The sequence below is a fragment of the Phyllostomus hastatus genome, unplaced genomic scaffold (genome assembly GCF_019186645.2).
Source record: "Phyllostomus hastatus isolate PE091 unplaced genomic scaffold, TTU_PhHast_1.1 phas_scaffold_501, whole genome shotgun sequence".
In the NCBI taxonomy this organism is placed as follows: domain Eukaryota; kingdom Metazoa; phylum Chordata; class Mammalia; order Chiroptera; family Phyllostomidae; genus Phyllostomus; species Phyllostomus hastatus.
The window spans coordinates 7,860,811-7,877,537 of NW_025334033.1; the positions used below are offsets into that span (position 1 = coordinate 7,860,811).

A 16,727-nucleotide genomic window follows, 5' to 3' on the forward strand; every position below is an offset into this window, starting at 1 on the left:
TGAGGGGCCATCGTCCAGCCATTCAAAGAGGCAGATTTGTCTGAAAGCCCCCTAATGGTCTTAGGTGGGTGACCGTCGCTGGTGGAGATGCTCACACTGAATACATTCTGCCTTCGTGGCGCAACAGCGAAAGTGCTGAGCCGGCGTGCGCCAAGGCCGCGTGGGCGTGCACCTCTTTTTCTGAGAAGTTCCAGGGCTCTCCGAACCCGACCCCCACCTCCTCCTTCACATTCTAGCTGGAAAGCTGTGCGCTGAGCGGCGGGGGGCGGAGAGAGGAACCCAGACTGGCCCCCCTCCCGCTTCCTGCCCGGCCGCCTCCCATTGGCCAGAGGAATGCCCAGGAATGTCAGCACCGCTTTAAAAGAGCGTGGCTCCTCCACCTCGCCAGCCAGTGCAGCCGAGCCGGCCGGCGCCTCCTGACTCCTGCGAGCTCTCCCCGCGCACCCTCCGACTCCGGCCGCCTTCCCGGCGCTCCACGCTCACCAGGACTCGGCGCCCGTCGCACCTTCCTTGCCGCCACTCCGGGCCACTGCGCCCGTGTACACACAGGTAAGGGGTCTGCGGGCAGCCGCAGAGGACCAGCGCTGCCCTGGCCATCCGCCTCGGGCGACGAGGCTCCAGCCCCTCAGGGACCTCGGACCCCATCTTGTCCGTCCCAGCTGTTGGGGGGCGGGGGGGGCGGGGCGGCGTTCTCCTTGTGGAAGAGCTCCAGAGCCCTCTTCTCCAGATTTGGGGCTCATAAACCACTTCTCAGGACACCCCAAGAATTTTTCTAAACATTAAGTCCCCCCTAAATCTTTCTGTCAGTCCCCTAGAGAAGAGTCCACTTCCCCATGCCCTCCTGGTTCTGCTGTTTACCCTCAACTTCCCAAGGAAAACCCCCAGATGGTTGGTTTTTAAGCTTCTCTTTAAAACCAGTCTCCTGCCTCCAACTCTCACTTTCTTCCCGATGCCCTGATGTAAAGTGAATTCTGGTTTCCCTCATTCCAGCAGATGTAGGACAGGGGGATTCCCAGGGACCTGGCCCCATGCCCAGCCCCCAGTTGTTGCCACTCTCCCTGCTTTGCCACCTCTTACCTTGGGCTCCGCTTCCTGATGCAGGCTCCCTGCTGGGCGCAGACAGCTCCGCCATGGGACTGGCCTGGGGACTCAGGGTCCTGTTCCTGTTGCTTGTGTTTGGCTGCAGCCGCAGTTCAGGTGAGTCCCTACAATGCCTTTGAGTGGGGAGGGAAGATGTGGAGGTGCCAGGTGCCCCAGGTGTGCCTCCCTCCCTCCCAGCTCTCCTCTCCCAGCTGTTTTCTCTGAGCTTTGACTGGACCAGGTTGCAGGTTCTTTCTGACCATGGTGTTCATCAGCTCATTCTGTAGTTTTCACCCTCTCTCTCTGGCCCCGCCCCTAAAAGCTGAGTCTCCCCACCCTGGCCCCGGGTCTAGGAAGCTCACACTGTGTCCTGCTTCTGTCTCACAGAGGCTGGGGGAGACAACAGCGTGTTTGACATCTTTGAACTCACGGGAGCTGCCCGCAGGGGCGCTGGGCGCCGACTGGTGAAGGGTCCTGACCCTTCCAGCCCAGCCTTCCGCATCGAGGATGCCAACCTGATCCCCCCTGTGCCTGATGACAAGTTCCAAGACCTAGTGGATGCTGTGCGGGCAGAGAAAGGTTTCCTCCTCCTGGCCTCCCTGAGACAGATGAAGAAGACCCGAGGCACACTGCTGGCAGTGGAGCGGAAAGACCACTCTGGCCAGGTCTTCAGCGTGGTCTCCAATGGCAAAGCGGGCACCCTGGACCTGAGCCTGACCGTGCAGGGGAAGCAGCATGTGGTGTCGGTGGAAGAAGCACTCCTGGCCACCGGCCAGTGGAAGACCATCACCCTGTTTGTGCAGGAGGACAGGGCCCAGCTGTACATCGACTGTGAGAAGATGGAGAATGCTGAGCTGGATGTCCCCATCCAGAGCATCTTCACCCGGGACCTGGCCAGTGTCGCCAGGCTCCGCATCGCAAAAGGAGGTGTCAATGACAATTTCCAGGTGAGGCCTCTTCTCTGTGGGATGGACTGCTAGCCAGTTGGTCTGTCAGGAGGGCTGTAGCAAGAGAGGCAAGTGTCCCAGTCGAGGAAACACTGCCTGTGGACTATGACTGTGGTTCTTAAACTCCAGGGAGTATCAGAGTCACCAGGAAGCCTTGTTAAAACAGCCAGCCCTTTTCAGATTCAGTAGGTCTGGGCTGGAGCCTGATTAATTTGCATTTCTAACAAGGTCCTGATGGGGCTGATGTTGGGGATGGGTATGCTGGGGACCTCACTCTGAAACCTATGGAAGGAAACAAAGGGTTTTCCTGTAAGAGCCTGTTCAAGCCTTAGGTCCTTTACTGTCCTCAAGAAAAGAACATTTCAGATGCATCCAACCAACTGTAACATCGCTTGAAATGTTAACATCAGACACTTGGTTCAAGCAGAAAAAGTACCACTTTGCTATTTGATCCCCCGGGGGATGTAGTGGGTCTCAGATAAAAGGTTACAGCAGTGGCGATGTGCTGCTGCAGCTCCTTCCTTGCTTCAACTTCTAGGTCTTTACAACTGTGGCTTTGAAACTCCCACATTTAACTTTTGGACACTGAAGAGTGTCACTATATCCTCCGGCGTAATATCAGATTCCACTTCCTGTGTACCCAAGTAGGCTGATAACTGAATTCTTTGCAAAATACTGAAGACTTGGCAGAAGACACAATTAAGATTTTGAAGTTGTCTGGCAGTTTATGTTGGTGTGATATTTTGACATGGTGACCTCAAAAGGGACCTCTTTCAGACTTTGAGAACGTCAGTCGTGTGCTTTTCCTAGCATAAACAGTCTCCCCTCCCACATCCGTCCCCACGACACCCTGCAAGTAATGCGTGTTTTCTGCCCACAGGGGGTGCTGCAGAATGTGAGGTTTGTCTTCGGAACCACACCAGAAGACATCCTCAGGAACAGAGGCTGCTCCAGCTGTGAGTACCCTTCTGCTTTTAGGGTGCATGGGGAAATTGGGGAGCTTCTACCCAAAACAAGCCGAGAAACTTAAACAGTGTTGGTTGTGTATAAATTACCCCGGGCAACATAGGTAAGAGGTACATAAAAGTGACCTTGAAGGCTATTCCACACACACGTCCACCCCTGGTGGGTGTCTTTTACACCTAGAACACTGGGGGCTGGTGGCAAAATGTCTTTTACAACTAGGAACACTGGGGGCTGGTGGCGAGAGCATCTCCTGTTACTCTTCTCATCGTGTGTTTCTTGGTTTCTTGGCAGCTACCAACGTCCTCCTCACCCTTGACAACAACGTGGTGAATGGCTCCAGCCCTGCCATCCGCACTAACTACATCGGCCACAAGACGAAGGACCTGCAAGCCATCTGCGGCATCTCCTGCGATGAGCTGTCCAGCATGGTCCTGGAGCTCAGGGGCCTGCGCACCATCGTGACCACACTCCAGGACAGCATCCGCAAAGTGGTCAGTGGCCTCCACTCCCAGCCCTATAGCAGGAGCCCCTGGAGCTTTAGCCTTTAGTGTGATCCCAACGGACCAAACAAGAGGTGGACACTGATGAGCTTTCTCCCCCTTTTAGACTGAAGAGAACAAAGAGTTGGCCAATGAGCTGAGGCGGCCCCCGCTCTGCTACCACAATGGAGTCCAGTACAGGAACAATGAGGAGTGGACCGTCGACAGCTGCACGGAGTGCCGCTGTCAGGTGAGGGTCTTTCCCAACTGAAACACACACTGATGGCAGGTGTTCGATGCCGCGGTCTCTGGGGAAATGCCAGTGGGCCACACAAGCTCTTTCTATGTTCTATGGCTTGATACCGAACTGTGTGTGTGTATGTGTGTGTGTGTGTGTGTGTGTGTGTGTGTGTGTGTGTGTAAGATGTAATTATGACATCGACAGAATCTATTTAAACTCTCACAAAGTTTTCCAAAGGCTTAATTATACCCCAAGCTAAGTATCAAAAAGAACAAATCGAAGACAGCTGAGTAACTTGCCTGCCTCATTTCAAAGACTCAGTGTTGAATGTCAGGTACACAACACCTGGCTGGAGCTTGCCCCAGCCCTGATTTGTATGCAGCTATGACAGGAGGTTCTTTCAACACAGTGGTGACTATTGAGATGACTCAGCCCGACACTGTCGGACGTAACCGTCTGCTGAGCTCAGGGGGCACGTCCTGCAGCACGTGCCACTCTAGCTCTCCCCAGGGCCAGCGGCGGGTGAGTCTGGGAGCTGACCCGGCTCGTTAAGCAAAGTCAAGCTTAAATACAAATCCTGGATTGCTGGGTTTTACTAAAATCTTTAGTAAATTCCCATCCAGGTCTGTACAGGAGGGAAAAATATGCTCATCCAGCTTCTTTTCCCCACAGACATAATAATTTTAAATTTAAAAGTACCAGCAGAGTTTTGAGTTCTGTTAATCTGCACCTGAAATTGATCTGACCCGTGACATTTGGTGATTCCCTTTGGATAAATTCTTCGTGCGGCACCTTCCACCGGTGACAGAGTAGCGCTCCCCCAGGATGGAGTGATGAGCAGCCCGCACTAGGACTGTGTCTGCGATGCTGGTGGCAGAGAAGGGAGGCCTGGAGGCCATATATAGCTGTGACCATTCATCTTATAACTGAAGTGTTAAGTAGTATGTCACCTTCCGTTTGCAATATGCTTAGTGACCCATTTCCTCCTCCCTCTTGCCCTGCAGAACTCCGTTACCATCTGCAAAAAGGTGTCCTGTCCCATCATGCCCTGCTCCAATGCCACAGTCCCTGATGGAGAGTGCTGCCCCCGGTGTTGGCGTAAGTCCCCCGAACCGCACAGCCCCGCGGCGCCCAGTCACTGCCACACACGCGCTGGAGCCCCACGGCCACCCCCGTGTGCTTCCGTTCCGTTGTTTGCTGCAGCATCTGGTGAACTGCTGGCGTGTTTGCTGTATAAAGCCAAAAACCCCATTATGACTAAATCTTAATTACCCCTCTGGGTGATGGCACAGGCAGTAGCAATCTTGGTGCAGCTCATTGATCCTGATTATATGCCTTGAGGAAGAGAGAGAGAACTTGTTGCAGCAATAAGTCTAAGTTGACTGCTTCTAGAATTTGACTCTACGGCTTAGAGTTAAGGAAAATCTGCTCACCAGGAAAATTGATGGGCTGTAGTGTGAGCATTGGGCTTAGGGGGACCTAGAGCTTCTGCCCAGTGTGTCTGTAGGAGCAGGAGGCCAAAAGAAGGACAGTCTGGGCTTCAGGGCACCAGCAGAAATGAGGCACCACGCTGTCCCATGGCATCCCGTCCCTGGCTCTCGTGGCCTGTGTGTGAATTACTCACTGTGCTGGGACAGCACTGACGATAGCAGGTGCAAGTCCAAAACCCATGCAGTGCACCAAAACAGGACCTTAAGCGGGAGAGCAGCACCCGCCCTGCGCACGCTCCTGCACCGGCACCCACTGGCACAGCTCTGAGCAACCAGCCCCAGCCAGGGGTCATGATCGGGATGGTGGCACTGGGGCAGTCGCTTGCTTTTCTAGTTCTGTCCGGTATGCACTTCAGCTGTGGGTTAGCGAGAACAAAGCGAGCTGGGGACTAGTGGAGTTTTGAGCTTGAGTCGGGGATTGCCAGGAAAACTTCCAGCTGACGGCGAGAGGACACGAGTTCTCCATCTCGTGTCTGCTGCAGCTGGGCGTGAGCGTAGTCCTGGCGCCTGGGCAGGTGGCAGACAAACACGTTCTCCTGTAAAAGACGTGCAGAGAAGGCCCCACACGCTCAGGCGAGAGGGGCGACGCACCGATTAACTCCATGACTGAGCTGGAGCCCAGGGCCAACAGCCGCTGAGCGGCCTGGAAGCTCACCTGCCGAACGCACGGCCTCGGGCTCCCCGAAACGTCAGAAGTGGCTCCTACACACTGCCTAAAACTCGGGTGTTCTTGGAAGCCTGGGACTGGACATGCCTACCGATAGATCTTAAGTCAGGAAAGGGAAACTCATTTGAAATGCTGAGGGAGGAGAAAGGAAGCGGCGGTGAACAGAACACCCACGGGGACGGGGCTGAGCTGTGCCGCCCGGACAACGCATTCAGTTACCCCACACAGTGCCCGTCCTGACCTGGGATAAACCCCTTGGCGGCTGGCCTAAGAAATCTCTTGCTTTTCACCCTTTGGCAAGGGAAGAAAGCCCTGAGCAAAGCAGTCTAAAACAGTCGTAACGACCACACATTAAATGAACCCATCTCCTCTGCAGCCAGCGACTCCGCGGACGATGGCTGGTCCCCCTGGTCCGAGTGGACCTCCTGCTCCGCAACCTGCGGCAACGGGATCCAGCAGCGCGGCCGCTCCTGTGACAGCCTCAACAGCCGGTGCGAGGGCTCCTCCGTCCAGACACGCACCTGCCACATTCAGGAGTGTGATAAGAGATGTAAGCATCTTGGCCCCTTAGGGGTGTGGAGAACTGGCCTCTGCTGGCCATCCCCTAGAGCAGCCCCACAGCGCGGGTTCCAGACTCTCTGGATCTGAAGCCCGGTGCTGCTGTCTGCCCATGCACCCTTGAGTGCCGCTGGCCCTCTCAGGCTCCGCGTCTGCGCTCTGGGGCCAATGATAGTCCTCAATAGGGCTGTCTTGAGGAGTTTAGTTAGATACTGCATTTCAGGCAGTTAGCACAGAGGTCGGCTCACGGTAAGCACCGATAACCATCAGCTCTGAACTTTAGTCAAACAGGATGGCGGCTGGAGCCACTGGTCGCCGTGGTCGTCTTGTTCTGTGACGTGCGGTGAGGGTGTGATCACCAGGATCCGGCTCTGCAACTCCCCCAGCCCCCAGATGGACGGGAAACCGTGCGAAGGCGAAGCTCGGGAGACCAGGGCCTGCCAGAAAGACGCCTGCCCTGGTGAGTGAGCACGCGGCCGGCCGAGAGCTGAGCCCCCGTGGCAGCTCTGCCCTGCTGCTCACCCGGCATCTGACCCCTCTGCTCAGTGCCTCATGGAGGGGAAAGGTTACTTTCTAGAAAAACAAACAAGCAAAGTCCTACATACTCAGCAGCTTCTTGTAATGAAAAACAGAAGGAAAGCCATTTCAAGCTCTCCCTCTTCCCATTCTTCACGTGTCAGGGTAGCAGTGTTTTCTTGAACAAACTTAGGAGAGTCGTCTGTGACAGGGCAGGTGTTTGAGATGGACCTTAACTTCCGCATGTGGTTTGCTTTCTTCTAGTCAATGGAGGCTGGGGTCCCTGGTCACCGTGGGACATCTGTTCCGTCACCTGTGGAGGAGGGGTACAGAAACGCAGCCGGCTCTGCAACAACCCTGCCCCCCAGTTTGGAGGCAAGGACTGCATTGGGGAAGTGATGGAAAACCAGGTCTGCAACAAGCAGGACTGTCCAATCGGTGAGTCACGCAGCCCGGGACAAACCCAGCCTGGGGTTCCCACTGACCGCATGTCAGGGTCAGCACTCAAGGGCCTCCTGGCTCTGAGTAGTGCTGAGCAGTTCGATTGCTCTGAGATGCGGGATGGACAGCATAACCTCTGGTTAGCAGTTACATAGTCCCTACAGCATCTCCCACTGCGTCGTGTCCTCACGGACTGGCACAGCAGGGAACGGCAGCCAGACCAACCGTTTCTCGTCTGTCCCGCCTCAGATGGGTGCCTGTCCAACCCCTGCTTTGCCGGCACCAACTGTACGAGCTACCCTGACGGCAGCTGGAAGTGTGGGGCTTGTCCCCCTGGCTACAGCGGAAACGGCATCCACTGCAAAGATGTCGACGAGGTGAGACGCTGACGGCTCACTGTTCCCGCTTCTGGGAAGGCGGTTCACCTGCGCCCCTCCTTTCCTGCGGCAGTGTTTGCACACAGTGAGCAAACTGCTTTCCTTCCGCAGTGCAAGCTCGTGCCTGACGCCTGCTTCAGCCACAACGGAGAGCACAGGTGTGAGAACACAGACCCCGGCTACAACTGCCTGCCCTGCCCGCCGCGCTTCACGGGCCCGCAGCCCTATGGCCGGGGCGTGGAGCACGCCACAGCCCACAAACAGGTGCATGCGGGGCCCGCCTGGTGGGCTGCACGGAGGACGGGTGTCTCCGGCCGAAACACCAGGACAGGGAGGAATGTCGTTTCATCCTCTTCACAGAAAAACAGGGGAGGGGGTGAACGCCCAGTCCAGCTTTTAGAATCATGACTAGAAAACCCACGGTAAACCCAGCAGTGCATCACACTTGAAAATGCTGCTCTCGGATGAGCTGTGAGCCGATAGAGCCATAAACCCAGAGCAGGAGAGACACACACAAAGCGATGTCCACCTGTAAGCCAGACACTGCAGGGGAGCGCGGGGAGGGACAGAAGTGGCCCATACTGTTCCCCGTGGAAACCGTCCCAACACGATAAAGATCTGGGTTCTTCCTGCTTCCGCGGCACCTGGAAACTCGTGACATCAGGATGTTGTCCCCGCAGGTGTGCAAGCCCCGCAACCCGTGCACAGACGGGACGCACCACTGCAACAAAAACGCCAAGTGCAACTACCTGGGCCACTACAGCGACCCCATGTACCGCTGCGAGTGCAAGCCCGGCTACGCCGGCAATGGCGTCATCTGCGAGGAGGACACCGACTTGGACGGCTGGCCCAACGAGGACCTGGTGTGCGTGGCCAACGCCACCTACCACTGCAAAAAGGTAAAATCCTCCCCCTTGTGAGCCCCAGAGGGAAGGCACGTCAAAAGAGCAGGCTGGGGAATTGTAAATGCTTCAAGCTCGAAAATGAAACCGAAAGAGGGTGTCACCCCGAGGCAGAGCAGCACTGATTCTCAGCAGCAGGGAAGCGCTCGGTGCCAAGGACGTGGCTGTGCCAGGCCCTTCTGGCACTGGCGTCCCTCAGTCTGTTATTTTGTCCCCGAAGAAGGGTTCACTTCCCTGCTGAGTACTAGCAGGCAGTGTGGCTTGTGTTTCCAGCACACAGAAGGCCTAGAGCATCTGCACAGACTTTATATGTAGCCCTATATATCCCCCAAGAAAACGTTTAATTTTTTTGTGTTCCTGTAAAAAATGTGTCGTTATGGAGGAGCAGTCAGTCGTCCATATGCGGGTGGAACGGAGCACGTGCGGACAGCAGCTGTAGCGTGTGTCTTCTCTCTGCAGGACAACTGCCCCAACCTGCCCAACTCCGGGCAGGAGGACTACGACAAGGACGGGATCGGCGACGCATGTGACGATGACGACGACAACGACAAAATTCCAGACGAAAGGGTAAAAACACGTTTCCGTTCCTTTCACCTTTGCTGTTCACAAACAGCCTGAAACACTGTAAGGTTCAGAGTCATAGGGAAAAATATACAAACTGATACATGGAATAATGAGAAATTACTCACTGTGTTTCAGCAGGTTGAGGACGTAGATGTTGCCGAGAGAACTTGTAAAGGAGGGTTTTGCTCTTCATCACAGCCTTCCCTCCCCTCATTTGAGCGCGAGACTCCACATATAAACAAGTGACCTTGCTCCCCAGACTCATCTCCGATGCCGAATCTAAATGCCAGTAGAATCTGCTTCGGGCATAGTGAGAACTGAGATGGGCTTATGTTTACATCTCACTGACTGATAACCAGCAGGATAGTCCACATACAAACAAGTGACACTTTGCTCCCCAGATCCATTATGTCCTGGCTTTTACCTCGGGCAGTGATCGGCTCACACCGAGCACCCAGTCAGCGCAGCCGCTGGGTGGGAACCCTGCTGCGGCGTTCCGCGGCATCCAGGCGTGTCGTGCACGTGCTCGCAGCCCGGGGCTGGCTGCTCACGGTGTGGTGACGTGCTCTCTTCCCGCTCTTCACAGGACAACTGTCCGTTCCACTACAACCCAGCGCAGTACGACTACGACCGAGACGACGTGGGGGACCGCTGCGACAACTGCCCCTACAACCACAACCCAGACCAGGCCGACACAGACAGCAACGGGGAAGGGGACGCCTGTGCCGCCGACATCGATGGGGATGGTGAGGCGCCCCCTGACCCCAGCAGGCCCGCAGGGGGGCGGTGACCACACTCAGCTTTCGAGTGATTTTTCCCAGCCCTGGCTGTCGAGTGTGGGGTTTGGTTGAAACGACAGGCTGCAGATTTCAGCTGGCTTTTCGACCCCCATTCTCTGCAGGCATTCTCAATGAACGAGACAACTGCCAGTACGTCTATAACGTGGACCAGAGGGACACCGACATGGACGGGGTCGGCGATCAGTGTGACAACTGCCCTCTGGAGCATAACCCAGACCAGGTAGGTGGACTCCTTCCACACCCTTCGGTCAAGGACTGGAGCACCCCTCCCAGGCCTCGGAAGCACAGAGTGCAGGCACTCCCATCACCGTGGCCCTCCTTGGCCTCGCAGCCCATTCCTGCGCTTCTCTGTGAACAGTTTGCCGGTGCACTGTCCTGGCAGAGCCCCATGGAGCTCAGTGTGACAGTGTTGTCAGTTCAACTCGTCTGTGCAGGGAGGTCTGAGCGACTTGTTCAGCATGATGGACCATTGGGATAGCTTTATACAAAGTAGAAAAATCTGTAACTGACAACTCTAATAACATTAATCATATTTAAGACTAAAAGATGAAAGAAAATACCCTTAAGCAAAATAACCATCTTCTTGGCTAATGATGTAATCTGGCTGAGAGAAAATCATCGAACTAAAAATACTCCCCCTGAACTGGAGAAATCCCTGTCATCGTCACAAGTGTTTGGTGTTGCAAAGACACACTGTTCTCCCCCCGTGCTGGGCAGTGCTACAAGCAGGCATTAGCCAGGACAGCGCCCACGTCCGGAAGTGTGCCTTTGCTTCTGCAGTTGCCCATCATTATTTCCTAGGAACAAAAGTTAGGTAATTTTTTTTCTAAAATGCATTGTTCTGAAAATTTAGAAACCAACTTTTAAAAAGGGGAGATATTTTTATAAGATTCAAGACACAACAAAGCTGTCTTTTCCTCCCAGTATTTGTTCTTAGGATGGGCTGTAAAACAAAAGGCAAGAGGGTAAAGAGTCCGGGCCATAAGGGGAAAGTGTGAATGGCCTGAGATGGCTCTGAGGGCCCAAGGGCACCGAGGGCCATATTTTCAGATTGGGTCTTACCATCAGTTAAACCTTTTCACTACCATGTAACCTCCCTGGGTGACTTTTTGGTTCCTCAGACTGTGATCAAACCTATAACAAAATTCAGGCATCATGTAAAAACCTTACTAGCAAAGAGCATAAATTCTGGCAGGACAAATCTCTCCTTGTATATAAATAAATTTTTAAGCACCCCATGCACACTGGATGATATAAAAGGACTCTGAGAAACACAGCTTCAAAAACCCTGAGAGTTCTGACTTTACCTGAGCCAACAGATGGCAATCTTTATGGACCAGTCAAATAAAAGCAAACACCTAAAAATAAGATAACTCACTGATCCCTACCATCTGAACCGCCCAGCGTGCACAAAACAGGGCCAGGGCTGTGTTTCCGTGACGTGACGGCCTAGGGTAGCAGTTCACATGTCAACCAACAAGTTTCAACTGAAACCCTTCAATTGGAAAATAATGAAATGTACCCAAAGGATTTAACTTCACATTAAACTAGACGCAGTTACCATTGCACTTCATCCTTTGTGATTAAGTAGTGCTTACTACTTCGTTTTATTTAGAATGTGTTATATTTTTAAAAAGCTCAAATATCCCTTTTCAAATTTTCATGTGAAAACAAGGATCAAGAAAAGAAGTAACACTGGTTAATGCTACTGTCTCTTGGCAGTAATGTGTTGGGTGTAGGTCTCCACTGGCCTCTCAGACGTCAGAAGGAGACCCTTCCCTGAGTTAGAACTCAGTTCCCTGAGTTAGAACTGACGTTGGGAATTTACTCCTCCATTCGCCTCCGTCTCTCCCTTCCAGCTGGACTCCGACTCAGACCGCATCGGAGACACCTGTGACAACAACCAGGATATCGATGAGGACGGCCACCAGAACAACCTGGACAACTGTCCCTATGTGCCCAATGCCAACCAGGCCGACCATGACAAAGACGGCAAGGGAGACGCCTGTGACCACGACGATGACAACGACGGCATTCCCGATGACAGGGACAACTGCAGACTCGTGCCCAACCCTGACCAGAAGGACTCTGATGGTGAGTCGGGAGAGCCCCTTTTTAGGAGAGTGACTGAGTTGGTGGCTCTCCAGATTGAGGAACAGTAACACAGCTGAATGCATTCGGGAGGGTGAAGAGCCCAGATGCCAACATAGACAAGATTGTGAGTTTCTGACACTGTGATAATAGTATTTCAGGATTTCACTGAACTCTCGCTTCTTTCCCTTAGGTGACGGCCGAGGTGATGCTTGCAAAGATGATTTTGACCATGACAGTGTGCCGGACATCGATGACATTTGCCCTGAAAACGTTGACATCAGTGAGACTGACTTCCGCCGATTCCAGATGATTCCTCTGGACCCCAAAGGGACATCCCAAAATGACCCTAACTGGGTGGTCCGCCATCAGGGTAAAGAACTCGTCCAGACCGTCAACTGTGACCCTGGACTTGCTGTAGGTGAGTAGTGAGTTCTTTGAACGGAAGGCTAATTCATACGTGGGGAAGAAGCAAGTAAAAAACCTGGCTGTTGTGTGCATCCCTATGGGGACTAAGGATGTCTGGGAATGTGATAGAGAACCTTCTGAAAGCAGCAGCTTTTAATTTGGGTCTGGCCTCATCCTCAAGGTTACGATGAGTTCAATGCCGTGGACTTCAGTGGCACCTTCTTCATCAACACCGAAAGGGATGACGACTACGCCGGGTTTGTGTTTGGCTACCAGTCCAGCAGCCGTTTCTATGTTGTGATGTGGAAGCAGATCACCCAGTCCTACTGGGACACCAACCCCACACGGGCTCAGGGATACTCAGGCCTTTCCGTGAAAGTCGTGAACTCCACCACGGGGCCCGGCGAGCACCTGCGGAATGCCCTGTGGCACACAGGAAACACCCCTGGCCAGGTAGGAGCGACTCCTGCAGAGGGAGCAAGGGGACGGGCCCTCCACGAGCACTGGGGACACTGTGCTTTTGGCCAAGAGGCAGAAGGAGTCTTAGGTGCCATGACCCCAGCAGCACCAGCTGCAGGACTGAGCTCTGCTTTGCGAAACCACGGTCTTATCTGAGACGGGAGCACCATCCCTGGGGCTGCCCTTCAAATCCAAAGGCAGTTTCAGCCTCTTCAACAAAAAGCCTCCCTCACTCCTCTCTCTCTTTTTTATGTGCTTTCAAGGGCACACGTCAAATGAAAGAGGGAAGCCTTAGGAAAAAACCTGCATTTCAGCCCTCTAACCTAGGTCAACCTGGTACCTTTCACTGTTCCTTGTAGAATGAAACATGTGTTTCAACCTGTTCCTTTTCCTTCAGGTGCGCACTCTGTGGCACGACCCTCGTCACATAGGCTGGAAAGATTTCACCGCCTACAGATGGCGTCTCAGCCACAGGCCAAAGACTGGCTTCATCCGGTAAGGCTGCAGTGACGGAATTTGGTCACAACAATGGGCGAGAAGGCAGAGACTGAAACGGGGACTAATGAGATTTTCTTTTTTCCTGCAGAGTGGTGATGTACGAAGGGAAGAAAATCATGGCAGACTCAGGACCCATCTATGACAAAACCTATGCTGGCGGCAGGCTAGGGCTGTTTGTCTTCTCTCAAGAAATGGTGTTCTTCTCTGACCTGAAGTACGAGTGCAGAGGTAGGAGCCACGTTACGTGAATGTGCAGCTGACATCTCTAATTCAGACCAGTGTCAAGGACATCAGTTATGGGAGAGGCTGAACTCAAGACTATGTTACAAAGTCGTCTGTATTGTGCTGTTGAGAACACAATGATAAAAATTAAATAAGGCCTATCAACGGTGGCTTATGGAATCCTGAGTCTTATTAACAATATTAATTTACTTAGCAATCTGTGTTCTTCATACACAGTGCCAAGTAAACTGAAGATGAGCTCCTGTCCAGTTTAGACCACACTGATACTACTTAAAATTTGACGTTTCTACACTTCACTCCTCATAATTTCATTTATGCCACAGCAGCACAAGTTGCTTTTCAAACCTTTGCCTGTTGTACGTAGAAGGGAAAGGAGTACTGCCTTCACACTGGACGTTAATATTCACCGCTAACCTTAGCTGCTTGTTCTCCATTCCCGTTCACTCAGTGGTTACTTAGTCTCAGCACTGGGCCTACCAAAAAAAATAAATGTGCCATAAATGTTTACTGGGACAAGGCCTAATGCCAACAAAATCAATTAGAGTAAAAAAAAGTTAATTTTACTCAAAATACTTAAAAATTCAGACTCGCAGACTGAATCACAGTAACATAAAACACCCTAACCTTCACACGCTGAAAGCCCTGGAGGGCACCGCCCAGGTTCGGTGAGGCCGGGCGGCAGCAGTGTCCCAGCAAGCATGTTCAGACGCGGCAACGTTTAATTTTATACGCTGACCATCTTCAATTATGCTTTTGTCGTTATAAAAGTAGAGCTATACCTCAGGTGTTTATTCATTAATGGATATTAAGATGACAGTCCCTTTGTGAACGAGTTTTTGTTTATCTGTTTGTGTTTGTTATTTTAACAGATTCCTAATCTTCAAACTGTTGATCAAAAGACTGATCATAACCGATGCCGGTATTGCACCTTCTGGAACTATGGGCTTAAGAAAACCCCCAGGGTCACGCCTCCCTGCCTGCCCTTTTCCTCTGCTTGCATCAGTGCGGACTCCTAAACCACATGACTTGACTCAAGAAAATGCAATTTTCCGAATCAGACTCAGCATTCAGCCTCTGAATAAGAAGAGAATCTTCCAAGAATATAAATGATTACTTTGGTTTACTTTTGGAAAAAGCAAAAGCATCCACCTGCTTCAGTTGGGAAGGTGCCAGCTCCACTCGCCTTTTGTCAGAGCAGGGTGCCCTTGTGAGGCCACCTGAGCAGTGGGCCCAAAAGCGCTTTCAGGCGTGTGAGAGGAGGGAGGACTCAAGAGAATTGGCAAACGAAACCACTGCTGTCCTAGTCCCTCGGGAACAGGGGGCGCGCAGGGGCCAAAGCCCTAAGGGGAAGGGCGCAAACCCAAGAGATGATTGTATGAGGAGAACATGGAGGAACTGTTACACATTCGGTACTAAACCATTTTCAGGGGATTGAAAGACTGTTGCTGGATTTCATGATGCTGACTGACGTTAGCTGATAGGCACTTAAATAGAGGCAGGGGAGGGAGGCGAGGACTGACTTCTGGACTTCCTCTTGGATGCCCACCCCTTACACGTCGCATATAGTGACCAGAGTAGGGAGGCAGGATTAAACCAGAGGGCAAGGCAGCGCTGGCTGCCACTGCCTGGTTACACTGAAATTGTTGGTTTCATTCTAGATGTAGCTCGTGCAGATGTAGCAGGAAAATAAGAAAACCTACCATCTCAGTGAGCACCACGCTGCCTCCCAGGGAGGGGCAGCTATGCTTGTATTTTCATGGTTAGAAAGGCACAAAATTATTGACTTAACTAAAACATTCCTTTTCTCTCTTTTGTCCTGAATATCGTGGAGTTTTCTAATTCTCTTTTGGACTAATTTTGTTTTCTTTTTTTACACTTTACAATGTAAAATATTTATTTTTTACTTACTCTGGAGAACCTATCTGAAAGACTTCATGGGACAGGAAGAAGCGTAAGGACTATCCCCATCATCTTTGAGTCTTCATGACTGTAAGGTTGTAAATACAGATTATTTATTAACTCTGTTCTACCTGGAACCTAGGTTTCGTACGGAAAGCGAGAGCAGGTAGTTGAGATTCGTCAGCAAATCTCACAAGAAGGGCACAAGGAAAGTCAGCAGAGCAAGCTGCTCTTCACTTTGTGCCTAAGTGATCTGGGATTTTGTTCCTTGTCTTTCCCGGTGGAATGAGCCGGCTGTCCACCCGCAGGTGTTTGAGACGGCACAGAGAGCCACAATGCCTTTGTTCCTGGTGCACCCCGCCCCTCGTGCCTATTTCCAGGGAGAGAGAAGCATCTCTGCTTATTTTTCATTTTTCCAAAAGAAAAAAATGACAAAGGTGAAACTTATATACAAATATTACCTCATTTGTTGTGTGACTGAGAAAAGGATTTTTGGCTCAAGCAGAAAGAGTTTAAGTGTCTAACAAACTTAAAGCTACTGTAGCACCTAAACAAGTTGACGTTGTATATAGTATAAAAACTCTGCAGAAAAGTATTCCCAGTAAGGAAATAGCATTGAAATGTTAGATACATTTTCTGAAAGTTATTTTTTTCTATCATCTTGTATACCATTGCTTTATTTTTATAAATTATTTTCTCATTGCCATTGGAATAGATATCTCAGATTGTGTAGATATGCTATTTAAATAATTTATCAAGAAATACTGCCTGTAGAGTTAGTATTTCTATTTTTATAAAATGTTTGCACACTGAATTGAAGAATTGTTGGTTGTTGTTTTGTTTTTGATTTGATTGCTTGCCCCCTCGCCCAGTTTTTACTATTTGCCAATACCTTTTTCTAGGAATGTGCTTTTTTTGTACATTTTATCCATTTTGCATTCTAAAGCAGTGTAAGTTGTATATTACTGTTTCTTATGTACAAGGAACAACAATAAATCATATGAAAATTTATATTTATACTTACTGTACACATGTTTATTTGTCCTCTACTGGCTTTATGTGATGAGGTATGGGTAAATTCCATTCTTAAACCAGTATGGC

General features: G+C 51.6%; 1 protein-coding gene across 1 annotated transcript; it reads left to right on the plus strand.

The window, feature by feature from the left end:
* Positions 1 to 397: 397 nt before the first annotated feature.
* On the plus strand, positions 398 to 16,643 carry THBS1 (thrombospondin 1). The gene is made up of 22 exons (XM_045822750.1): positions 398 to 549; positions 1,102 to 1,197; positions 1,468 to 2,027; positions 2,908 to 2,983; positions 3,285 to 3,484; positions 3,600 to 3,722; positions 4,718 to 4,811; positions 6,247 to 6,420; positions 6,712 to 6,888; positions 7,209 to 7,382; positions 7,635 to 7,762; positions 7,874 to 8,026; positions 8,443 to 8,661; positions 9,124 to 9,231; positions 9,815 to 9,974; positions 10,130 to 10,248; positions 11,888 to 12,122; positions 12,313 to 12,540; positions 12,709 to 12,980; positions 13,384 to 13,481; positions 13,573 to 13,712; positions 14,597 to 16,643. Exons 2-22 carry the CDS (start codon positions 1,131 to 1,133, stop codon positions 14,602 to 14,604), a joined length of 3,513 nt encoding a protein of 1,170 aa, XP_045678706.1. The 5' UTR covers positions 398 to 549; positions 1,102 to 1,130; the 3' UTR covers positions 14,605 to 16,643.
* The last annotated feature ends 84 nt before the right edge of the window (positions 16,644 to 16,727 follow it).

Bases quoted from the DNA above. Each gene is read 5' to 3' on its own strand.
- THBS1 (XM_045822750.1), top strand. From the start codon at position 1,131: ATGGGACTGGCCTGGGGACTCAGGGTCCTGTTCCTGTTGCTTGTGTTT. The intron at 3,723-4,717 runs GTGAGGGTCTTT...CTTGCCCTGCAG, and splicing joins GCACGGAGTGCCGCTGTCAG to AACTCCGTTACCATCTGCAA. The intron at 9,232-9,814 runs GTAAAAACACGT...CGCTCTTCACAG, and splicing joins ACAAAATTCCAGACGAAAGG to GACAACTGTCCGTTCCACTA.